Source organism: Colobus angolensis, unplaced genomic scaffold (assembly GCF_000951035.1).
Source record: "Colobus angolensis palliatus isolate OR3802 unplaced genomic scaffold, Cang.pa_1.0 Scaffold85, whole genome shotgun sequence".
NCBI lineage: Eukaryota > Metazoa > Chordata > Mammalia > Primates > Cercopithecidae > Colobus > Colobus angolensis.
Window position 1 is genome coordinate 6,104,762 of NW_012122376.1, and position 25,860 is coordinate 6,130,621.

General features: G+C 49.3%; 1 protein-coding gene across 1 annotated transcript in view; it reads right to left on the minus strand.

Annotated features, from left to right (window-relative positions):
* Positions 1 to 5,641: 5,641 nt before the first annotated feature.
* Positions 5,642 to 25,860, minus strand: part of DMBT1 (deleted in malignant brain tumors 1) — a 91,749-nt gene continuing 71,530 nt past the window's right edge. The window contains exons 30-39 of the mRNA XM_011930304.1: positions 25,694 to 25,847; positions 25,197 to 25,399; positions 24,391 to 24,711; positions 23,802 to 23,822; positions 22,801 to 22,830; positions 22,359 to 22,509; positions 19,689 to 19,897; positions 18,545 to 18,729; positions 9,214 to 9,611; positions 5,642 to 6,250 (exon numbers count right to left, since the gene is read on the minus strand). Of these exons, the coding sequence (XP_011785694.1) occupies positions 5,974 to 6,250; positions 9,214 to 9,611; positions 18,545 to 18,729; positions 19,689 to 19,897; positions 22,359 to 22,509; positions 22,801 to 22,830; positions 23,802 to 23,822; positions 24,391 to 24,711; positions 25,197 to 25,399; positions 25,694 to 25,847 (1,949 nt within the window). The 3' untranslated portion in view covers positions 5,642 to 5,973. The remainder of the gene's footprint in view (positions 6,251 to 9,213; positions 9,612 to 18,544; positions 18,730 to 19,688; positions 19,898 to 22,358; positions 22,510 to 22,800; positions 22,831 to 23,801; positions 23,823 to 24,390; positions 24,712 to 25,196; positions 25,400 to 25,693; positions 25,848 to 25,860) is intronic.

The following is a 25,860-nucleotide window of genomic DNA, read 5'->3' on the forward strand; positions in this document are numbered from 1 at the left end:
AAACCTGCAGAGGATAGAGCCCCTGCCCAGGGAAGAACCCCTTACTGGCCACTGCAGGGATCCAGATGCTAGGAACAGGGCTGGAAGGGACAGGATCTCGAGGGGCTGCTGGATGCCACCTTCAGCCTGTGGTAGGGACCAGGCAGAAAGGGGAGCTACCATCCACTCTGTTGTCAGAGAATAGATCAGATTCTGTCCTCTTAAAGTAAGGGAAAGGAGCCAGGACAGGCTTTCACAAGAGTCCTTTATTAGAGCTGAAAACTGTGGAACCCCTTCCTATAATGGACAACCACTGGCACTCACAGTAAACACAGTAACAAGTTCCTCAGGAATAAAATAGCTCCAAGGTTACTCTGCAGCACCCTCTGGCACTGGCAGGTGGGCTAACAGGAGGGTGGTGAAAGATGCTGCTGTGGTTCGAAGCGGCTGGAGGGCAGCTTCTGTCCCTACAAGGTCACAGGAGACAGCTCAAAACAGGTGCCATGTGGCCCACCCAGCCTTGTGTTCTCCTGGCGTCTGGTTGTCAGTCACTCTGCTGGGGGTGGAGCCTGGGACAGGATCACTGGGCTATGAGCAGGTCCTGGAGGTGCAGAGAACTTGGAGGAGCCACCACAGGTCAAGTGAGCAGTCCCGTGGGGCCAGCTGGGGTGTGGGTGTGGTGTAGACATCACAAACCTCCTGTAACCCCTCCTTTTGCACCTGGTACTACATCCCACACAGGAGCTGCAGACAGGAGTGTGTCTGATGCAGTTCTCTGTGCAAACTCAATGTGAGGCCAGGCCTCCTGGGCTCCTGGGCTCCTGGTGCCTTGAGGATGATGGAACAGGGAGGAGGGAACCTAGGACCAGGAGTCAGTGACCCCGACTCAGACCCTAGCTCTGCCACTCGCTGCCCAAATCCTGTGCATTTCTGTGCTGACTCACCTCTCTCAGCCTCAGTTTCCATCCCTGACAGGTGAGAATAATACCTGGTCACAAAGAGGATTAGAGGATTACATCCAAGGTGCCAGGCTGGCAGAAGATGCTTAATCAGTGTTTCCTCTACGGCATATTCTCATGGATGGCAGAGGCTGGGGCAAATGTGAATCAGCAGAAATGAGGCACTTTAGGTCAGTGGCATTTTGATATGGTCTTTTGGGACTTGGAAAGTAGATCTTTCAAGAACACTCAGGGCAAGTCTGCTGAGACCCCGGCCCCATGGTTTCCCTCATCCTCACAGCAGGGACCCATAGTCTCCACTGCTCCTTCTTCAGCTCAGGGCACAACCTGGACTCTTTCAGAGGGATTTAAGGAGTCCTAAACCAGCAACTCTCAATATTGGAACAACCTGAGTCTGGTGGGTCACCAATGTCCAGGCCTACCCTCTGGTTAGATTCTGATCTAACTGGCCTGGGTGCAGGCTGGCAGCAGCAGATTCAAAAGCCCCTGGGCCATTCTCATGTGCAGTAGAGTTGAGCACCCTTGCCTCAAACCACAGTCTCAGTTGCTGGGAATCACAGCCACTTGGTGTGGGCCCAATCCTCCCTGAGTGTGGTGTGGATGGGGGGGATGGGTCCCGGCTCCCAAGCAAGCCTGCTTCTCTGTGTCCCCTGTGACTGGACCCTCAGTCACACTCTGACAGCTTTAGTCCAGAGCCCCTGTCACCAGTGGCCCTGTCTTCTGCTCCACCTGTCACCTGGACGTTACTGTCTCTTGCTACCAAACTCATCTGTCCCTACTAGCCACTCACCTGGCTGGGCCCTGCTGATAAAGCGGCCCTTACCTCCTTCCTTGAGAGGCTGCCAAGTGGCTAAGACTGTGGTGGTTATCTGTGAAGTAGCACAGGCTACTGGGGCTCTTTTTACGGAGAGAGGACACTTCAGGAGGTGGAAATGTTTCCGGTGGAAATAAATTTCCCCTTTATAATGGTGACCCTTGCATGACCCCTCTTTGTAGCCACAGGTTCAAGCACAGAGCCTGGCTTGGGGTTAGAACCCATAGGGACCACTCAGGGCAAGCCTGCTGAGCCCCCAGCCCCAGGGTCCCCCTCATCCTCACAGCAGGGACCCGCAGCCTCCACTGCTCCTTCTCAAGCACAGGGTACAACCTGGACATTCATGAATGAGTGAATGAATGAATGGGGAGTTGGGATTCCATGTTGGGTTCCCAGCCTCTGAACTTTTTTGAATTCTCAGATGTCTGACTTGCCACTTCATTACTGTGTTTGATGTGTATCTCAAACCCACACACCACTCCAGGTTCCTGCTTCTTCTGCAACTGCTCAGATCCAGTAGGCACCTGGGCTGGTGCCTGCATTCCACTGTATTGACATAGCTTTTCAGGGCAGACTCATGGTCACAGGGTGACCCTCAAGGCTTTCCTTAACTGCCCCAGCCTGGGAGGGTAAGGGTGAGTGTGGGGGGTGATGGCAAGGAGAATGGAAACCAACAAGAGACAGTCCCTGGGGCCCCCTAGCTCCTCAGGACTTACCCTGCATCCCACGGAGGCTCACGGCCTCTCACCACAGCTGTCGGTGGTGGGCAGCTCTTGGGCAGCCCTAGTCAGAGCTGGCAGCTGTGGCCAAGTCTCTGTTGGAATTCTCTGTGCCCTTGTCCTGGGGTTTCCCCTGTAGCCGTTGCCCTGCTGGGATCTCATGCAGCTCAACTCACACATCCAGAGTTAGGTTGTCTGAGCTGTCCCCTCTTGGGACAGGGGTCCTGAGATTGGCTTCATGGGGCAGACACTGGCACTGCCAGGGCAGTAAACAAAAGCTCTCATTCCTGCCAAGCCTAACCTAGGAGTTCTGAGCCTGATTTCTCTCTGATTTTCTAGGCAAATTCACTGCTTCCTTGGAACCCAGCTCATCCCTTTGTTTCTTCTGAGCTCCTTGGGTCGCTTGTCGATCTCCTTCTCTCTGGAGACCTCATGCAAACAGGACTCTCTTCCTAAGGGCCCTAAGGATTTTGCTTCTTTCCCTGAACCGCCCCAGTCCACTGTTCTGGAGATGATGTGTCAAAAACCAACAGGCAGGTCCCTAGAGAAATGGAGGCAATCATCTTTAATTTTCAATCACAGCCACTGAAACTTATGATGCAGTTAACATTCTTGTCTTTCTCCAGGTTGCATCCTGCATATCCTGCTTTGGGAAGAACAAAATCACTCCAAGGACACTGGGAAGACACACGAGCTGCCCCTTCTCATTCTGTATGACAACCACCCCACCTGTCTGCTTAATTTGAAGGGATCTAGTTCTTAGGGGAAATAAAGTAAACAGTATCCAAACTGACACTTACTCTGAAAAAGGTTCTTTGTTCAGCTGGCTCTACCCCAAGGAAAGGCTGAGATTTATGCTACAGGCCTAAGAAGTGAGCTTATAAAAGGTCAGAAAAGAGGCCAGGTACAGTGGCTCATGCCTGTAATCCTGGCATTTTGGGAGGCCTAGGCGGGCAGATCACTCGAAGTCAGGAGTTTGAGACCAGCCTGGCCAACATAATGAAACCCCGTCTCTACTAAAAATACACCCTAGTCAGAGCTGGTGGTCTGTGGCCAAGTCTCTGTTGGAATTCTCTGTGCCCTCGTCCTGGGGTTTCCCCTGTAGCCGTTGCCCTGCTGGGATCTCATGCAGCTCAACTCACACATCCAGAGTTAGGTTGTCTGAGCTGTCCCCTCTTGGGACAGGGGTCCTGTCGTGGTCTGTCGTGTCTGTAATCCCAGCTACTAGGGAAGCTGGGGCAGAACAATTACTTGAACCCGGGAGACAGAGGTTGCAGCGAGTTGAGATTGTGCCACTGCACTCAAGCCTGGGCAACAGAGCAAGAGTCTGTCTCAAAAAAAAAAAAAAAAGTGAGACTTTAGACGTTAGCACCTGTTTACCTTTGACATTTTGCCCCAGAACTGAGCCTTTGGAACTGGGGAAAACCTGGGCCCCACCTTTCTTCACCCCACCTCCACCCACGCCACCATACACCTGTGCCAAGGTAAATGGAGTTCAGGTGCTGCCGGGCCCCAAGCTCTGCACCCTTGTTTCTTCCATCCTCTCTCGGGTGCCTGGGCTGGCAGAGCCAATATCTAAACACCTTCTCTGCGCTTCACATCTTGGAGCTCAGAGGCCGGCCACTGGTGCTGTGTGTCTTCCTCCCCAGGGTGAAGGCCACCACTGCCAGGGAGACCCCAGCAGAGATGGCAGTGCTGTGATAGCTCCCCTGGCAGCTGGCTGTCTCCAGTTGGTGCCAGCCACCAACACGTCTGGGAAGAATAGGAGACCACAATAATAGAGTGGGGACCAGGACACAGACCGGCAGAGGAGGAGAGAAAGACAAGTAAAGGCCGTGGCCCCCTGGGCATGGTAAAGACAATCAGAACTGTTTGGTTGGAAGGGATAAAAAACTTGGAGAAGGAAGTGCTGAATGGGAAACTGAGGCCAGACCCCAGTGGGCAGCTGACTATCGGACTAAAGAGATTTCACGTTTGTCAGCCAAGGAGACTCAGGGAAGGTTTCCTTAGCAGGAACTGGGAACTGGGCTTTGGCAGAACAAATCTGGCCTGAGGCTCCAGATGGATGGGAGGGGAGAGAATTGGGCATTTTAGACCAGCTGGGAAATGATTACAAGAGTCCCAGGTAAGAGGCCTCCAGGACATGAGCTATTACAGCAGCTGCAGGGAACAGGAGGAAGAAGGGGGAAGTGAGCCTGTGCCCGCAGGCACCTTCGCCCTACCCTGATGTCCTTTGCTCCTCACTCCAACCCCATTGCATGCACCATTCAGGAGACTTATTCTGAATTGTATCTTTTCCTGCAAGACTTTATCTGCCTCCTGGTGCATAACATTCCTTCATTAAACATGCATCGAATGAATGAACAAGTGAGGAAAGAGTTTGGAATCAGCTGGACATAAAGACGGCCTGAATAGGAATAAAGAAGAGAGAGAGCTGTCAAAGATGCCCCATGGACAGCGCCCTGAACAAGGAGAGGGTTTGTGACAACTACTGCTGCCCTACCCATCCCCAGTACCACAGCCACCACATCCATTGACCTGGCTCCAGACTGGGCCAGAAATCCTGGGCATCACTCTGCGAACATTCATTCCCCCATCCATGTCCACAACACGGCAACACAACAGCACAGCAACACAGCAGCACAGTAACACAGCAACAGAACAACACAGCAGCACAGCAGCACAGCAGCTCAGGCAACACAGCAGCACAGCAGCACAGCAGCAGCAGAGCGGCACAGCAGCACAGCAGGAGAGCAGCACAGCAACACAGCAACAGAGCAACACAGCAGCACAGCAGCACAGCAACAGAGCAACACAGCACAGCAGGAGAGCAGCACAGCAACAGCACAGCCCAGCAACAGCACAGCACAGCAACACAGCAGCACACAACACAGCAGCACAGCAACACAGCAGCGGGTGCACTCCCTGTTCCAGAGGAGAAAAGTGACATGGCTTGTGCCGAGCAGAGCCTGCCAGCGGTCAGGACAAATCGATGCAGCTGGCATCCCCATGGCCCTGTCTAGACCCTGATGTCAACACGTCTGCTGTTATAGTTACTATCATTGTGAGGAATACTGTCATCATTAGTGTTGTTAACATGGGTGACAACAGGAGTAACAGAAACTACCATTTACCAAGCACTCAATGACTTGCACCAGGAACAGGCTGAGGCAGTTTCACCAAAATTCTTTTATGTAACCCTCTCAACAGTGCTAAGAAGTATTGACATTTTCATTTCGCAGATGAGAAGCATGGATTCTGGGACGTCAGGGCTATGGGCCATCCAGGTCAGAACTCTCTTGACCTCACCCTGCAATGGGTCCTCTAAGGACCATGAGCCTTGGGGAAGGCAGGAACCAGGTCTGATTCAACTCTGTATGACCAGGTGCAGCACAGTGTAGAGCTCAATTTGAGTTGGAGTATGACACCAAGAGAAACATCCCAAGTCCCCGAGAGTCAGGGGTCTGTGCCCCGGTGGGCAGTGGGGTCTGAGAACGACCACCTACTGAGGCTCCTCTTCTAGGCGTGGGGGGGTCTGCAGCTGGATGGGACCCAGGACGACGTCCACCTTTTGCTGGTAGGAGCCCACATCCCTCTTGGACCTCATCACACAGCCTCGGTTGCAGCGGGAAGAGGGGTCATATGCCCTGCACACCACCATTTTACAATGCAGGTACACGGAGGGGAAACGGTTCAGGAAGTGGAAGGCCCTGAACCGGAAGCGGGCAATGCGAGGAGACGGCTGGGAGTAGGGTCCGTAGGTGTCATCCCTCACGCATCTGGAAGAAAACAGTAGCCCTTTAGCTCTCACCAAGGCCCAATTCTTCCTTTATGACTCAGTTATGCCAGGTGAGGGACTCCACAGCCTGTCCTCACTGCCCTTGCCTCCTGCACACCTGACTTTCCTTCTGTCGGAACGTGTGGATCAGACACTCACTGTGGGGCCTGCAGACAAATCCTGGCAGCTCCGGTACCTCACCGCCATCTTTAGGTAGCAAAGCCTCGGGGGTTTTCCCGATAGACTAGCAGGCCCCATACTGCATAGTGGGTTGGGGCCTAATTCCACAATGACCACACGCTCCATGTACCCAGGTAAGCCTGGTGAGTCAGGGAAGTAGCTGGAGTTTGGCGCCCAGGAGCGGGACCCTGAGACACAGCAGAAAAGGAAATGACCTTCCCTTCTCTCTCCTGGTGTCAGGGCCAGGCAAGGTCTCATTGGGCTGCACTCTGAGTACAGTGCCCTGGCCCTCCCTCTCCCAGGGCCTCTCTCTCCTGACCCTCGTCAGCCTGCCCTGAGCCCTATGCAACTGTACTTTCCACACTGGCCTGCGAACCCTCCAGTAGCCCCTACCCTGATATCAACCCCTTCCTCGTTCCCTTGGGCACCTCCTGTCAGCCACTGTCAGAAGGAAAATAACCTAAGGATATGCTTACAGGAATTTTCCTAAGATATGGAAGAAGCAGCTCACACTAACCCAGTTATTATAGATTGGTGGGATTTTGAAGGGCGTGGCAAAGAGAAGAGCCAGGAAAGTTGGCCCACGGGCCTAGGATGGGCATTTCTCATGGGTGGTGGGTGTGGTCTCCAGGGCAGTCTGGCTCAGCCTGGGAACCCGGCCAGGATCTGCTCCCCTCCTTCTGTCTTCTAGAGCCTCCTTCCTTCCTCCATAGGCAACCCAGATTCTCTCAAATACCAGGATTTTTTTTTTCCACAGTAGCTCCCTTAGTGGCAAAGGAGGAATCAAAAATAGCTGGAGGCTTGTTCAGAGGTGGGACACTGGGGAAAAGGTCAGGGTCACTCAGAAGCCCCCGGGCAGTCATTGTATTTGCCATCAAACCCTGCCATTCAGGGCTTCAGGAAGACCAGAATGCCACAGCGAAGCCACAGCCAAGAGTCCACCTCAGAATCACTCAAGATTTTTTAAATGTAGGGCCGGGCACGGTGGCTCAAGCCTGTAATCCCAGCACTTTGGGAGGCCAAGGCTGGTGGATCACGAGGTCAGGAGATCGAGACCATCCTGGTCTACACGGTGAAACCCCGTCTCTACTAAAATACAAAAAAATTAGCCGGGCGTGTTGGCAGGCGCCTGTAGTCCCAGCTACTCGGGAGGCTGAGGCAGGAGAATGGCGTGAACCCGGGAGGCGGAGCTTGAGTGAGCTGAGATCCGGCCACTGCACTCCAGCCTGGGCGACAGAGCGAGACTCCGTCTCAAAAAAAAAAAAAAAAAAAGATTTTTTAAATGTAACCCAGGCCCCACCAGGCCAAATACAGAGAATGTATGGGTGGGGCCTGGGCAGGGTGTGTTTGGAGCCCCGGTCATTCTAACGTACATCCAGGTGCATGATCTTGTTGATGGCCAGGGATAGCCTATAAGTCCCTGTGCTCCAGGTATAGCCAGGGTGCATCCACCCCTGCACACACATCCCCATCTTCCCAGCAAATTGCATTGTCATATTTAAATGGCAGGATTTGACCAGAAAGAATCCTTTGGCAGGGAAGAACTAAGTCACCCACTCATTTTCATTAATGTCAATCAATTCACACAAATTTAAACGTCACCTTATGACTCTTTGTACAAAGGGAATCTGGTTAAGCTTTCTCCCCTCCTCTCAGCCACCAAGGGGGCTGCTGTGAATTGAACAAACTGCACAGACTGTGAACAAGATGAGCCTCAACACCTGCTTACTGATCTGACGTATGTTCACACTGTGCCTGGAAAGAGGTGCTATGCTTAGCATATCAAGGGGGTGTTGAATTGAATCCACCCACCTCTAATTCCTAGCAGAACCCTTTACCCTATTGGTATAAATTCTCTTGGAAGGCAATGGCTACTGAAGTGTCCAGGTCTATATTGTAAGCCAAGAAGCGTGGTACACACCCATCAACAGAGACTTCAGAGGGGGCTGGAGTTGCACATCATGGTGTTGTCATGAGTGTAGAAGAGTCAAACCCCACCTCATCCACGTGCAGTCATCCCAGGAAGCTGGGCTGTGGTAGAGCAGCCCAGCCTGGACACCCTCTGGCCCCAGCCTGACATTCCTGGCCTGACCTCTGCACTTCCTGAGCTTGACTAGAACCATGGACTCCCAGAGCTTCTATTCCCAGACTGAAGGAGGGCAGCAGGGCTCCTGCCATCTTCAGTGCACATTCCTGGTGCACCACCTGCCGCACACTGTCTGTGCTCAGTGCCCCGTCCACTCTCTCTCATCTCATCCTCCCAACAGCCTTACGATGTGTGTGTCATTATCCCTACCTGACAGGCGAGCAGCTGGGCCATAGAGATGCTTTCACTGGCCCAGAATCATGCAACTGGCACGTGGCAGAGCTGACATTTCAACTTGGTCTGCTGCAAATCAATGCTTTTCCCACTATATGTAAGTCTTTTTAACCATATGGCTGGAGTTCAGTCACCTGGAGTCTAATCCCAGTTTACAGCTAACCTGCTGAGTGAACACTGCTGAGCTGTTCTATTCTCCAGACACCCACCTCCCCAGATGTTAACTGGAGATGATACATGGTCATCCTACCTGATGAGAAATCAGGGATGTGATACAGAACACAGAGTAAAATCACCTCAAAGGTAAAAGCTACAGGATGTTACTACATGTAAAAGGGATCTAGTTAAGCTTGAAGTACTGAGAACTGCAGTTCATCAAAATTTGCATTCTTCAAGCTTTAGGGCTACTCATGTTTGAGTTATCAAGTAAAGATTTAAGGTCATCGCATAAAGACACTCCTTACCCACTCCGGATTAGATCATAATTCAAAGACGTGAAGTCATTGGAGTATGGTGATGCCACGCAGGTATCCACAAACAAGGTCAGTGCAGCATCAGAATGGAGGATCTCAGCCTGAACGTACAAGTCCTGGTTCAGCTTCACATAGTAAGGGTGGCTGGTCACAGGATACAAGAAAGAGGAGGAAGTATAAAAGGAAACGTTCACGTCAAAATTGCCATACTGGACTTCCTCGACCTGGATGGTGTCATTAGCAATGTACATGGTGTCAACCCAGGTGTTCTGAAGCATCCTGCAGCTGACGTGAATACGGAAGTTCTTCCTCCTTGTGATGATGCCATGTGATGGTGCCACGTGAGCTGCTGTGAGGAAGTTGGAATAGTCGATGGTGTCATTGTCTGCCTAGGAGAGGCAGGAAAGAGAGCAGAGTCAGGCACATGTCACCTGCTAAGGGAATCCCACAGCTGATTTGGGTGTGATTGAGAGGGACATGATTCAGCAAGACTTCCACCCCTCCCAGAACCACTCAGAGGCGGCGATGGCACGTGCCTGTCCTTTAGCTATGAGGCAGCAGAGGATGCCAGAGCCCACACTCTGGTTCCAGGTCTGGGGAAGACTCACAGGAAGCGGTTCTACGTTGCCCACCTGCTCTTAGCTACATTTTCTGACTCTAAACTGTCTTAAAATTTTTTTTTTTGCTTTATATTTCAGTACCAACAGTTGTCACAATAAATCATATGACTTAAACCATATGACCACAATAAACCGTATTGTCAGGCCTCTGAGCCTAAGCCAGCACATAAACATCCAGATGGCCTGAAGTAACTGAAGAATCACAAAAGAAGTGAAAATGGCCAGTTCCTGCCTTAACTGATGACATTACCTTGTGAAATTCCTTCTCCTGGTTCAGAAGCTTCCCACTGAGCACCTTGTGACCCCTACCCCTGCCCACCAGAGAACAACCTGCTTTGACTGTAATTTTCCACTACCTACCCAAATCCTATAAAATGGCCCCACCCCTATCTCCCTTCACTGACGCTCTTTTTGGACTCAGCCCGCCTGCACCCAGGTGATTAAAAAGTTTTATTGCTCACACAAAGCCTGTTTGGTGGTCTTTTCACATGGATGCGCATGACATTTGGTGCCGTGATTCAGATTGGGGGACCTCCCTTGGGAGATCAAAAATCCCCTGTCCTCCTGCTCTTTGTTCCATGAGAAAGATCCACCTATGACCTCTGGTCATCAGACCAACCAGCCCAATGAACATCTCACCAATTTTAAATCGGGTAAGTGGCCACTTTTTACTCTCTTCCCCAACCTCTCTCACTGTCCCTCAACCTCGTTCTCCTTTCAATCTTGGCGCCTTCCTTCAATCCTCTCACTGTACCTCAACCTCGTTCTCCTTTCAATCTTGGCGCCTTCCTTCAATCTCTGCCTTCTCTTAATTTCAGTTCCTTTTCTGGTAGAGACAGAGAAGACACGTTTTATCCGTGAACCCAAAACTCCGGCGTCAGTCACAGACCCTTGGTGTTTAATCACTGTGGGGATGCCTGCTTGATGATTCCATGTTTCAGAGGTGTCTGATCACTGTAGGGATGCTTGCCTTGATCCTTCACCCTTAGTGGCAAGCACTGCTTTTCTGGGGGGCAAGCACCCCCGACCCCTTCTCTCGTGTCTCTATCCTTTCTTTTCTCTGGCCTTGCCTCCTTCACTATGGACAACCTTCCACCCTCCATTCCTCCTTTTCCTCCCTTAGCCTGTGTTCTCAATAACTTAAAACCTCTTCAACTCACACGTGACCTAAAACCTAAATGCCTTATTTTCTTCTGCAATGCCATTTAACCCCACTACAAACTCGACAGTGGTTCCAAATAGCCTGAAAATGGCAGTTTTGATTTTTCCATCCTACATGATCTAGATAATTCTTGTCGTAAAATGGGCAAATGGTCTGAGGTGCCTGACATCCAGGCATTCTTTTACACATCATCCGTCACTCCTTAGTCTCTGTTCCCAGTGTGACTCGTCCCAAATCCTCCTTCTTTCCCTCCCGCCTGTCCCCTCAGTCCCAACCCCAAGGGTCGTTGAGTCTTTTCAATCTTCCTTTTCTACCTACCCATCTGACCTCTCCCCTCCTACCCAGACTGCTACTCCTCAGGTCGCTCCCCACCCGACTGCATCAGGATCCAATTCTTCCTCAGCCTCCACTCCCCGACCCTATAATCCTTCTATCACCTCCCCTTCTCACACCTGATCCAGCTTACAGTTTCGTTCTGCGACTAGCCCTCCCCCACCCGCCCAACAATTTCCTCTTAAAGAGGAAGCTAAAGGCATAGTCAAGGTTAATGCTCCTTTTTCTTTATCTGACCTCTCCCAAATCAGTTAGCGTTTAGGCTCTTTTTCATCAAATATAAAAACCCATCCCAGTTCGTGGCTTGTTTGGCAGCAACCCTGAGATGATTTACAGCCCTAGACCCTGAAGGATCAGAAGGCTGTCTTATTCTCAATATGCATTTTATTACCCAATCTGATCCCGACATTAAATAAAGCTCCAAAAATTAGATTCTGGCCCTCAAACCTCACAACAGGACTTAATTAACCTCGCCTTCAAGGTGTACAATAATAGAGGCAACACATTTCTGAGTAGCAATTCCTTGCCTCCACTGTGAGAGAAACCCCAGCCACATCTCCAGCACACAAGAACTTCAAAATGCCTAAGCCGCAGTGGTCAAACATTCCTAAAGGACCTCCTCCATCAGGATCTTGCTTCAAGTGCCAGAAATCTGGCTACGGGGCCAAGGAATGCCCACAGCCTGGGATTCCTCCCAAGCTATGTCCCATCTGTGCAGGACCCCACTGAAAATCAGACTCTCCAGCTCACCCGGCTGCCACTCCCAGAGTCCCTGGAACTCTGGCCCAAGGCTGACTGACTGACTCTTTCCCAGATCTTCTCGGCTTAGCGGCTGAAGACTGATGCTGCCCCATCGCTTTGGAAGCCTCCTGGACCATCATGGACGCTTTAGGTAACTCTTACGGTGGAGGGTAAATCCATCCCCTTCTTAATCAATATGGAGGCTACCCACTCCACATTACCTTCTTTTCAAGGGTCTGTTTCCCTTGTCTCCATAACTGTTGTGGGTATTGACGGCCAAGCTTCTAAACTTCTTAAAACTCCCCATCTCTGATGTCAACTTGGACAACATTCTTTTATGCACTCCTTTTTAGTTATCCTCACCTGCCCAGCTCCCTTATCAAGTGGAAACATTTTAACTAAATTATCTGCTTCCCTCACTATTCCTAGGCTATAGCCACGCCCAATTGCTGCCCTCTTCCCCAGTTCAAAACCTTCTTCGCATCCTCCCCTTGCATCTCCCCACCTTAATCCACAGGTATGGGACACCTCTACTCCCTCCTTGGTGACTGATCATGCATCCTTACCATCCCATTAAAAACCTAATCACACTTACCCAGCTCAACGCCAATATCCCATCCCACAGCACGCTTTAAAAGGATTAAAGCCCATTATCACTCGCCTATTACAGCATGGCCTTTTAAAGCCTATAAACTCTCCTTACAATTCCCCCTTTTACCTGTCCAAAAACCAGACAAGTCTTACAGGTTAGTTCAGGATCTGTGCCTTACCAGCCAAATTGTTTTGCCTGTCCACCCCGTGGTGCCCAACCTGTACACTCTTTTGTCCTCAATACCTTCCTTCACAACTCACTATTCCATTCTTGATCTTAAAGATGTTTTTTTTCACTATTCCCCTGCACCCCTCGTCCCAGCCTCTCTTTGCTTTTACCAGAACTGACCCTGACACCCATCAGTCCCAGCAGCTTACCTGGGCTGTACTGCTGCAAGGCTTTAGGGACAGCCCTCATTACTTCAGTAAAGCCCTTTCTCATGATTTACTTTCTTTCCATCCATCTGCTTCTCACCTTATTAAATATTTTGACAACCTTCTACTTTATAGCCCTCCTACAAATCTTCCCAACAGGACACCCTTCTGCTCCTCCAACATCTATTCTCAAAAGAATATCGCGTATCCCCTTTCAAAGCCCAAATTTCTTCCTTATTCATTACCTATCTTGGTATAATTATTCATAAAAACACATGTGCTCTCCCTGCTAATCATGTCTGGCTAATCTCCAAAACCCCAACCCCTTCTACAAAACAACAACTCCTTTCCTTCCTGAGCATGGTTGGATACTTCTGCCTTTAAATACCTAGTTTTACCATCCTGGCTAAACCATTACATAAACTCACACAAAAAAATGCTAGTTGACCCCATAAATCCTAAATCCTTTCTTCACTCCCCTTTCCATCCTTAAAAAACAGCCATAAAAGCTGCTCCCACATGAGCTCTCCCTAACTCATCCCAACCATTTTCATTACACACAGCCGAAGTACAGGCCTATGCAGTCAGAATTCTTATACAAGAGCTGGGACTGCACCCTGTAGCCTTTCTTTCCAAACAACTTGACCTTACTGTTTTAGCCTAGCCCTCATGTCTTGCGTGTGGCAGCTGCCACTACCCTAATACTTTTAGAGACCCTCAAAATCACAAACTATGCTCAACTCACTCTCTACAGTTCTCATGACTTCCAAAATCTATTTTCTTCCTCACACCTGACGCATATACTTTCTGTTCCCTGGCGCCTTCAACTATATTCACTCATACCCCTTGAGTCTCCCACAATTACCATTGTTCCTGGCCTGGACTTCAATCCAGCCTCCCAAATTATTCCTGATACCACACCTGACCCCCAAGACTGTATCTCTCTAATCCACCTGGCATTCACAATTTCCCCATGTTTCCTTCTTTCCTGTTCCTCGCCCTGATCACACTTTGTTTATTGATGGCAGTTCCACCAGGGCCTAATCACCACTCACCAGCAAAGGCAGGCTATGCTATAGTATCTTCCACATCTATCCTTGAGGCTACTGCTCTGCCCCCATCCACTACCTCTCAGCAAGCCGAACTCATTGCCTTAACTCAGGCCCTCACTCTTGCAAAAGGACTATACATCAAAATTTATACTGACTCTAAATATGCCTTCCATATCCTGCACCACCGTGCTGTTATATGGGCAGAAAGAGATTTCCTCACTACGCAAGGGTCCTCCATCATTCATGCCTCTTTAATAAAAACTCTTCTCAAGGCTGCTTTACTTTGAAAGGAAGCTGGAGTCATTCACTGCAAGGGCCATCAAAAGGAGTCAGATCCCATCACTCAGGGCAACGCTTATGCCGATAAGGGAGCTAAAGCAGCAGCTAGCATTCCAACTTCTGTCCTTTATGGCCAGTTTTTCTCCTTCCCATCACTCACTCTCACCTACTCCCCCACTGAAACTGCCACCTCTTCCCACACAAGGTAAATAGTTCTTGGACCAAGGAAAATATCTCCTTCCAGCCTCACAGGCCCATTCTATTCTGTCATCATTTCATAACCTCTTCCATGTAAGTTATAAGCTGCTAGCCTGCCTCTTAGAACCTCTCATTTCCTTTCCATCATAAAAATCTATCCTCAAAAAATCACTTCTCAGTGTTCCATCTGCTATCCTACTACTCCTTAGGAATTTCTCAGGCCCCTTCCCTTCCCTACACATCAAGCTTGGGGATTTACCCCTGCCCAGAACTGGCAAATTAACTTTACTCACATGCCCAGAGTCAGGAAACTAACATACTTCTTGGTCTGGGTAGACACTTTCACTGGATGGGTAGAGGCCTTTCCCACAGGGTCTGAGAAGGCCACTGCAGTCATTTCTTCCCTTCTGTCAGACATAATTCTTTGGTTTGGCCTTCCCACCTCTATACAATCTGATAACGGACCGGCCTTTACTAGTCAAATCACCCAAGCAGTTTCTCAGGCTCTTGGTATTCAGTGGAACCTTGATACCACTTACCATCCTCAATCTTCAGGAAAGGTAAAATGGACTAATAGTCTTTCAAAGACACACCTCACCAAGTTCAGCCTCCAACTTAAAAAGGACTGGACAGTACTTCTACCTCTTGCCCTTCTCAGAATTAGAGCCTGTCCCCAGGATGCTACAGGGCACAGCCCATTTGGACTCCTGTATAGACGCTCCTTTTTATTAGGCCTCAGTCTCATTCCAGACACTAGCCCAACTTGAACTGCACCCCAAAAACTTGTCATCCCTACTGTCTTCTGTCTAGTCATATTCCTATTCACCATTCTCAACTACTCATAAATACCCTGCCCTTGTTTACACTGCTGTTTTACACTTTTCCTTCAAACCATCATAACTGATATGTCCTGGTTTTATCTCAAACCACCACCCTTAAGTCTCTCTTAAAGTGGATAGATAATCTTTGCTGACAGGAAGTACGCTCCAATACTTTCACCCTGATGAAGTCCTATTCCTTACTTTTATGCTCACAATCTTATTCTCGTTCCCATTCTTATGCCACCCTCTGCCTCTCCCCAGCTATCTCCACCACACTATCAATCTCACTCACTTTCTCCTAGCCATTTCTAATCCTTCTTTAACAAACAGTTGCTGGCTTTCCATTTCTCTTTCTTCCAAAATCGCCGAAGCCCCAACTTACTCACTACTAAAAAAAGGGGACTCTGTATTTTAATGAAAAGTGTTGTTTTTACCTAAATCAATCTGACCTGGCATACGACAACATAAAAAACTCAAGAATAGAGCCCAAAAACTCACCAACCAAGCAAATAATTATGCTGAATCCCCTTGGGCATTCTCTAATTGGATGTCCTGGGTCCTCCCAATTCTTGGTCCTTTAATACTTGTTTTTCTCCCTCTCTTATTCAGATCTTGTGTCTTTCGTTTCATTTCTCAATTCATACAAAACTGCATCCAGGCAATCACCAATCATTCTATATGACAAATGCTCCTTCTAACAACCCCACAATATCGCCCCTTACCACAAAATCTTCCTTCAGCTTAATCCTTCCCACTCTAGGTTCCCACACTGCCCCAATCCTGCTCGAAGCAGCCCTGAGAAACATCGCCCATTATCTCTCCATACCACCCCCCAAAAAATTTTCGCTGCCCCAACACTTCAATGCTATTTTACGTTATTTTTCTTATTAATATAAGAAGACAGGAATGTCAGGCCTCTGAGCCCGAGCCTGCACGTATACATCCAGATGGCCTGAAGTAACTGAAATATCACAAAAAAGTGAAGATGGCCAGTTCCTGCCTTAACTGACAACATTACCTTGTGAAATTCCTTCTCCTGCCTCAGAAGCTACCCCACTGAGCACCTTGTGACCCTCACCCCTGCCCGCTGGAGAACAACCCCCTTTGACTGTAATTTTCCACTACCTACCCAAATCCCATAAAACGGCCCCACCCCTATCTCCCTTCGCTGACTCTCTTTTCAGACTCAGCCCGCCTGCCCCCAGGTAATTAAAATGTTTTATTGCTCACACAAAGCCTGTTTGGTGGTCTTTTCACACAGATGTGCATGACAGTATGACCTTTCTTAGTCTTTCAAAGATACTCTCAGGCGCTTTCCATTGAACCCTGTACATTAACAGGATCATTTGCATGGACGTCACATTTGCCTATGGTGCCTACAATGGAGGTAAATTCTGAATCTACTCCAAACAATGAACGTGGAGTGCAGATTTATTTCTTGGTCAGAAGAAGCAGTTCTAATTTTAGATTAAGATTCATTATCGCAGTCCAGCCTGGTGGAGCTGTGGGAAGCTCCAGCCATGGATGGCACAGCCCTACCTCTGTGTCCTAGACTTGCAGCTCATGGCCATATGGTCCTGGGCAAGTGGCTTACCTTCTGCAAGCCTCCGTTGCCTCATAATTAAGTGGGAATAAAGTTGTCCTGAGAATTTGAAAAGTTATATAGTACACTTAGTTCAGTGTCTGATATCTGTATGAGCTATTAATAACACTATATCAACTCTCAGGCTCAGGACCAGGGGCACTGGGGGTTGCAAAGATGAACAAAACATTGGCCCTGCCCCTGAGGCACTCAGTGTGATAGGCAATATGGTTATTTAAAGAAATAGAGGAGGCCAGGAGCAGTGGTTCATGCCCATAATCCCAGCATTTGGGAGGCCAAGGCAGGAGGATCACTTGAGCTCAGGAGTTCGAGACCAGCCTGGACACATAGCAAGATCCCACCTCTACAGAAAAGTTTGTTTTAATTAGCTGGGTGTGGTGGTGCATGCCTGTAGTCCCAGCTACTCTGAAGGCTGAGGCTGGAAGATCACTTAAGCCCAGGAGTTCAGGTCTGCTGTGAGCTATGATGCACCCATGCCTGGGCATCCAGCCTGGGCAACAGAATGAGAACCTGTCATTTAAAAATTAAAATAAAAATAAATAAATAAGTGGAGTAATAAGAATGTGGAATGTGCTGTGCATAATCAGCCAAGTTAGAAGAAACAGGGCTGAGAGAATTGTCTGGCTGCTCCAAATGGGTTTGAATGGATGTGAATGGGTGTGAACAGGTGTGAAGGGCTCTCAGCAGGGCTGCTCAGGTGGCAGTCTCCAGGCTACACACTTGGCACAGGAACAATGGTCACCTTCAGTGAACTGACTTCCACTGACCAAACTCACAACAAGCCAGAACCCAACACGATTAAGGCCGAGCCTTCACTGGGGGAGTATGACAAGGACTAATCCCAGCATCAGCCACTTGTAGGGTGACTAACTGTCCTCGTTTGCCTGGGAGTGAGGGGTTTCCTGGAACGTGGGACTTTCTATGCTAAAATCTGCAAAGTCCCAGGCAAATCACAGAAATCTGTAGTAGGGGCTGTTGAAAACTTCAATATAACAATAGTTGCAGTCACCTTCAAGCCTATAGAGAAGGGACACACCATTTTGGCTTCACTTTCACCCAAAATTGGATGCAGGGGGCCATCTTAGATGGTGATAGCTCAACAAATGGCAGCTGCAGAGGCCAACTGACGGTGGAGCTAATGAAGCTAAAGCTTTCAGGCCCTCTTCCCTGCCTGGTGCAATGTGCGGGCCTCATCCAAGGCCTAGCAATGTGTTTGCACAGCCATACGTTATCACAAAGTTTATAAAAGTTCATAGATATTGCACTCTTTGATTTAATGAGGCCCCTGCCCCTCTCAACACCTGCCCCTCACCCCCGACCCTAACTGTATAAGCTTCAGGCCCTGCAAAATCTGGAGCTGCTCCAGGAGCTGCTGTTGTTATTGCCGATGGAAAAAAACCAAAAGTTTTTTATCTTCATTTATTCCAATTATGTCCTGATTATGCCAAAATCATAATTTCTGCATCCCCAGAATTCAAGAAGCACAGCACATACCACTATAAGAAAGCTCGTGCACTGAGAAATGGAATGGGAAGCCCCAGGCTTACCTGCTTGATGGTGCCGCAGCCTGAGTAGGGAATTGTGAAAACCACCAGGCTCGGCGTTATCTGGGGCCGACACTCGTAGTACCCGTTCCAGGTGGAAATGACAAGGTCACGAGCAGAAAAGCCCAAGGATTGGAGGTAACTCCTGCTCACGCTGGCTTGCATGTGATTTGGCAGACAGAGCAGGTCTGATAGACAAGGACAGATAAGGCACTCAGTCATTGCCCCGGACTCCACAAGCCCTACGGAGTCAGATGCCCTTTCCACTTAAAAAGTGCACAGACCAGGGTGGCTGACAGGGAGGGTGGGCACTTAGGGTGTGGGCACAGACTTCGCTGCAATCCCCCAAGGACCCTAGGGTCAAGGCAACCCATTCTTATGAAAGCCCAGGGAGAGCATGTGGACTCGGGATTTCTCTGATGGAGAACTGGAGGCAGCATTTTTAAATAAGTGGAATGTTTGGCCAATAAGTGGAACATTTATCCTTTATAGATAAATGTTTAGCATTTATCTATAAAGGAAAGTAACTGCACGGTCAAATTGTGGGAATGTCATGAAACAAGGTCTTTTAGCCATGAAGCAAGTCAATCTTTAATCCTGACTGCATAAGAGACCCTGGATGTCACCTTGCCTGGCCCTTGGCCAATCTATACATCGGTCCATACAGCAGCTCAAATCATAGCCACACAGGCTCTGCTGGAAGCGGCTCGGTGACCTTATCTCAGCCACTTCCAGCCACCCAGCTCAGTCTATCTTCAGATAGAAGCCCAATGTGTTAGGTCGCAGGCCATGGACACAGTGTGCCACACTCTGAGAAGGTCACAAGGTTTCAAGCCCAGAGGCCACCTCTGCCTCTGACACTAACTCATCACTCTCCACTAAGAGCATCATCTGGAACCCTCCACTCAGTCTCTGCTGACCGCAGAAAGGCCAATCAGCACCTCTCAGCTAGTTCTAGTCCTGACTTCATTTCTGGGCAGCCAGAGTCCCGAGGCCCACGACTCCTGTCCCCTTTCAGCTGAAAATCAAGCCCTGGTGACCTGAAAGGGTTCCTTCATTTCTTATTTCACAACCACGGGACAGTGGAGCCACAGATGCTCTCAGGATATCCCCAGTCCCAACAGATCGTTCCCACAAGGGGACTTACTGGTGCTGTCATTGGAGGGACTGGAGTAGTACTCAGCCCGGAACCCTCTCCTCGTGACGCTGTGGTCACTGACGAAGCGAATGGACATGAAGTTGGAGGAGGAAGTGAAGGAGCCTCTGGCCCCATCACAAACTCGAGCAATGAGAGGGGAACTGCGGTAGGGGCCATCGAAAACTTCAACGTAATCATAGTTGCAGCCACCTTCAAGCCTGCAGAGACGGGAAACACCATTTGGCTTCATTTCCTCCCAGAATTTGACACAGGGGTCAGATCTCAGGGTGGGGTCGCACCTCTGTGCCAGAAACTCTGACAAAGTTCATCAATGAAAGTCATAGTTCTCCTTGGCTGGGCATGGTAGCTCAAGCTTATAATCCCAGCACTTTGGGAGGCTGAGGCGGGTGGATCATCTGAGGTCATAAGTTCGAGACCAGCCTGGCCAATGTGGTGAAACCCTGTCTCTACTTAAAACACAAAAATTAGCTGGGCGTGGTGGCACGAGCCTGTAGTGTGAGGGAGGCTACTCAGGAGGCTGACGTAGGAGAATCACTTGAACCCGGGAGGCAGAGGTTGCAGTGAGCCGAGATCGTGCCACCATACTCCAGTTTGGGCGACAGAGCGAGGCCCTGTCTCAAAAAATAAAAAGAAAAATAAAAATTGAAAAAAAAGAAAGTCATAGGTCTCCTTAAATCAAGAGAGTCTCATATTCCCTCAACCTCCATGCCTGGGTCTTAGTCCTGTCCTTTGCGGTCACAAATATGAAATCTACAGCCCCTCACGTGTCAGCCCTTTACATCAGGAAAGGAAGGGCTCGCATCCCAATCTAGACCATTTTTCTTCTATCGAAAAGTCCCTGGTGCCCCCACAGAATAAAATCAATATGCATGAGTTCATAGTGAGGGAAAGAAATAACTGAATAAATATTGGGCAAGTCAAATAATCTCTCTAAAGCTTTTCCTGTTTACAAAGGCCAAATAATCTGATCCATACATACTGAAGAGGGCTATGGTGAAGCTCAAATAAAACAACATACAGAAAAGGGCTTTGTAAAATGTCACAAATGGTGATGGTCATTGCTGTCAAGATGCTGGTTATAGAACCAGTCATGGTCAACCTTTTCCCATAGGACTGCATAAGTTTTAAGTGCAATCTTTGTATTGTAATGACAAAGAGAATAAAATAATGTATCTTTTGCAAAATCCCAAATGAATTACTAAAGCAGAGACTCCAAAACCCACTGCAAACAGAAATAAACAGGGCAAACTATTTTGTTCAATAGTGGCTGTTAGAGAAGAAATTAGTGTAGCCCCTCGTTCAGGACACTAGAAAATACTGGTGCCTCTTCGCGGTCAGCTGGGCCACCCACCTCCTTGGATAAATCATATATTAATGTACTTTTGATGTCAGCCATGGTGGCTCACACCTGTAATCCCAGCACTTTGGAAGGCCGAGGTGGAAGGGTCACCTGAGGTCAGAGTTGAAGACCAGCCTGGCCAACATGGTGAAACCCCATCTCTAATAAAAATACAAAAATTAGCCAGGCATTGTGGTATGCGCCTGTAATCCCAGCTACTTGAGAGGCTGAAGCAGGAGAATCGCTTAAACCCAGGAGGCGGAGGTTAGAGTGAGCCAAGACTGTGCCTCTACACTCCAGCCTGGGTGACAGAGCGAGACTCCATGTCAGAAAAAAAAAAAAAAAAAAAAAAAAAAAAAAAAAAAAAAAAAAAAAAAAAAAAAAAAAAAAGGTGCTTTTAGTAATGTCCCCTCTGCTTAAAACGATGATTTCTACTTGTGTTTGGATGCAGAGCAGATACCCTACCCTCTGCCGCAGCAATTCCTCCATCTCTGCCCGATCCCTGGGGAACTCACATGAAGAAAGGAGAGGGTGGAGAAAAAGGGTTCCACAAAACCGATACAATTGTTCTTTTTGTTTTGTTTTCCTGAGACAGGGTCTCACTTTGTTCCACAAGCTGGAGTGCACTGGCGCTATCATAGTTCACCACAACTTTGAACTTCCAGGGCTCTGGCGATTCTCCCACCTCAGCCTCCTGAGTAGCTGGGACTACAGGTGCAGGCCACCACGCCCAGCTAATTTTTGTATTTTTTTTTCATAGAGATGGGGGTCTCCCTATGTTGCTCAGGTTGGTCTTGAACTCCTGGGCTCAGGTGATCCTCTTGCCTCAGCCTCCCAAACTGTTGGGATTACAAGCCTGAGGCACCATACCTGGCCAGTGTGGTTGCTAATAGGATTATTTGTGCTATTATTGCCCCTAAGTCTATCATTACTACTTAACAATCATCTTTTCCATTGGACAACATTTTGTAAATATTTTCACATCTCTCTCCCTCTCTCTCCTCTCTCTTTCTCGTGACCTTCCCAGTAACCAATGAGGTGAGGAGACCAGGTATTTTATTCCCCTCTTTTGACTGAGGCTCAGGAAAGTTGAGTGACTTCCTGTGGTCACAGCAAATTGGTGGCAGACCTAGGACTTGAAACCAGAGCTTTTGTCCAGTCCAAGGCTCTTGTGCCCCCTCCCCAAATCTCCACAGGATGCCTCTGGGCTAGGTCAGAAATGTCTTCCAGCAAACATCTCTCCTGATGTTCTAAGTACCATTTATTCCCTCTTGAAAGGTCTGTGAAGCCCCAAGGCATTCTTCCTGGTGCACACTTACTGGACATCTCTGAAGATCACCGTCACACGGTAGTTGTTTCGCACCTCAATGTCCCACACACACTTGGCATTGTTCGGATAGTTCCTGGGATAGAATGGGCTGGAAAAGTCCCCTGATGGTTGGGACAGGAAGCCTCCACAGGAATAATTTGCTGTCAGGACAAAAAACGGGAATGTCGGGGACCCTCAGAGCACACTGCACAGTCACCTGGGGACTATTTTAAATTTAAATTACTTTAAAAATTTAAAAAATAATTCCCAAGACAGAAACCAAATAAAAGCAAGAGGTGACCTAGATCTGGACCATCCACTGAGGGCTGGCGGGGCAGGGAGACCACTTTTGGGGAAGCCATCTCCTCCCCAGCCCCACTGTCACTGAGGAAATGGGAAGGGGGATTTCCAGGCCACTCTGCCACAGACTCATCAGGGAGCTCAGAACTTACTGTTTGGACGGGTGACGCTGAGAAAAGGAGCTGTTGACAAAAAGAAAAGATCAGGATCAGTTTTCCGGCATCCCTGGCACAGCTGTCGACTGCTCATGAGCTGTGCAGATGCTGTGCCAAGCCTGAGTCCACAGGGAGGAGCTGGACACAGCCCTTGCCCTTGGGGAGCTCACTTGCCCTTGGGGAGGTCTGGAGGAGAGCGAATCCCAGCAGAGTGGGAAGAGGCTGAGACTGACCAAAGCCTGGGGAAGGAGAGGAGCCTGAAAGTCTGGCCCCTGCCCCAGATGGAGTGGGGAAAAAAGGGCAGTAATTAGAGGGCAGGCAAAGAGGTAGAAACAGGATGTCCCAGGCAGAGGAACAGCAGGTGCAACTGCACCCAGGTGGAAGAGATTTGGGAACCTCCATGTGGATGGAGCAGCAGCAGAGGGTGAGAGGGCACCAAGCATAGGAAGCCCTGGCAGTCATGCTGTGCTGAGGAGGGGGTCACCACCAGAAGACCCTGAGGAATCACTTGAAGGGGCTGCACAGTGGAGAATGGATGAGAGGGGCAGGCCTGAAGCTGCTGCTGTGGGAGGCCAGAAGATGACAAGGCAAGCAGCGGTGGGAGGTGGTATTGGAAAGGAAAGACCTGAAGTGCCAGGGCCATGCTGGGAACACTCAGAGCAGCTGAGGAGCAGGTAGGGAGGAGCTTAGCGATGCTATGGGCCCCATTTGGCCAACACTGGTCAGGGTCTGGTGTCTGCGAGGATAGGCAAATCTGACAGGTGGCAGGCCTCACCTTGGGACTGACTGGAGATCCTACTCTTAGGTGGGCCAAGCCACTGAAGCACAGAGAGGGGCACACCGTCCTGGTGGCTGGCAGGGGAGGGGACAGGGGCTGTAGAAGAGGGCACCACAGATGAACTCCTTGGAGAGTGAGCAACATGCCCTGCACAGTCTAGGCAGCAGCAATGGAGAGATCTGGAGACCAGGGAAGTGGAATGGAAATCGGGGGGACTTACCAGGTGTCGATAGTGGGTTTCCTGAAAAGGAATAGAAGAAAAGCATAGGTCACAGACGTGTGGCTTTGAGGAGAGGCCAGAATGAGGCAGATACACGTACATAGCTCATAACCTGACCCCCTCGCCGAGGACCCCCAGGTCCACCGAGCAATTGCTGTTGAGAAGCCTTCGCAGCTTCCCCAGATGCTCCCTAAGTCCCTTCACACTTGTGGTCATCAGGATTACAGCTGAGGTCATAACACCCATCACTCTCTCCTTGACCATGACTGTTCTAAAATCATCCCAACTGTCACTGGTAACAAGTACTATCATAGCCACCCTGACTCAACAGTCAAGGAAACTGAAGCATAAAGAAGTTGAATCATTGCTGGAGGTCCTTTAGTCAGATGAGTGTTCAGCATAATGGCCCTGGGTCCAGAAACTGGCCAAAGATAAAGCAGCCCACTGCATGCTCTTCTGGAGTGCACAGGCCACGAGCACACATGACCAGCTCCTGCCTGGGCCACAGACACCATCAGCCACTGGCCTTAAGCTCTCCCTTTATAGCAGGTTACAGGTGAAATGGGCCTTCCATGGCATTGGGCCATACCTGAGCAGATGACACCAGCATCTTCATTGTGATGACAGTTGTGGGAGAACCAGCCTCGGTTCCGGCACTGCCAGAGAGTGGATTCCGTCCCTGAGCACTCTACATCGTCCAGGGTGATGGGGCCAGAACCAGCGCCAAAATAGGCGTTTCCAAGGGCTGAAACTGCACGTCCACACCCCAGCTGTCTGCAGACCACCTCAGCTTCGTGAATGGTCCAGGAGTCATCACAAACTGTTCCCCAGGTACCACCATGGTAAATTTCAACACGCCCGGCACATAGACCGTAGGATGAGTTTAAATTGACCAACCTCAAGGTGGCATCTGAAAGACACATTAACTGGAAAAACATGGCCATTTCCCACAACAAATGTCCCACAACAAACCTCAAAGGCCAAGCATCCCACAGGCCTTTCCCCACCTCCAAAGTCATCAAATAGAAATGTGGAAAAGCTGGAGTGGAGGTACTGGACCACTCCATGCAGAGCTGAAAGGGGCTCCAGACATTGCCAAGGTCAGATCTCCTCACCTCCAGACAGAGAGGGGTGGCTCTGCAAGGAGAGTCACCAGGTCCCCCGGAAAGTTGGTGGCAGACCCAAGGCCAGGTGTGACCCCCTAGTCTGCACCCTTTGCTGCCTTCCCAAGGGCCTGCCCCTCCTTGAGGCTCACACAGTGAGTGCCAAGAGAAGGAGAATGGGCAATGCATTGATAAGGCCCTTCTTTGATTTCCTTGGGGAACCATGATGCCCCCAAAGAGGCAGCTGGGTAAATCCACCAAGCCTCGTAGGCATGGTCTAGTGTGCACTTACCGCTTGGGAAGGAGTTATACCAAGCCAAAAAGCCGGTGTTTTGGAAACTGATGTCACTTCGAAAGTGAATAGTCATTCGGTTGTAAGAAGATGTAAATATTTGCCTAGTATCATTACAGATTTTCCCCAGCAGGTGACTGCTATTTAATGATCCATCAAAGATTTCAACATAATCAAAACTGCAGTTATACTGCACCTCCAACCTGTATGGAGAAAATGTATTCAAGTCAACATTGAAATTCCTATTGGCCCTCCATTTTTTAAATAGTTTGGACTTTACGAGTGATGCCGTTGAATACAGGTTTTTCTTCTAGCTCTTCCTCATTTAAGTCAAAGGACATCAGTATTCCTTGATTCTTTATGATAAGAACCAAAGCCACCAAAAGCTTGTCCACAGCACACAAGAGTGAAAAACATCCCAGCCCAAGACACAGTCTAAACCACTGGGTGTGCTGCAGAGGGACTCACCCCTCATCAGATGACCAGGCATTACTTACTGCAGATTACTGAAGCCCAGGTTTATGCGATAACCAGAATTCACTTCTATTTCCCAAACACACTTAGCATTGTTGGGGTAATATGCAGGGTAGGATGGGCTGGAGAATGTCCCACTGGCACTGAGTAAGAAGCCACCACAATTTGAAGAGGGTCCTAGAGAGGAGAG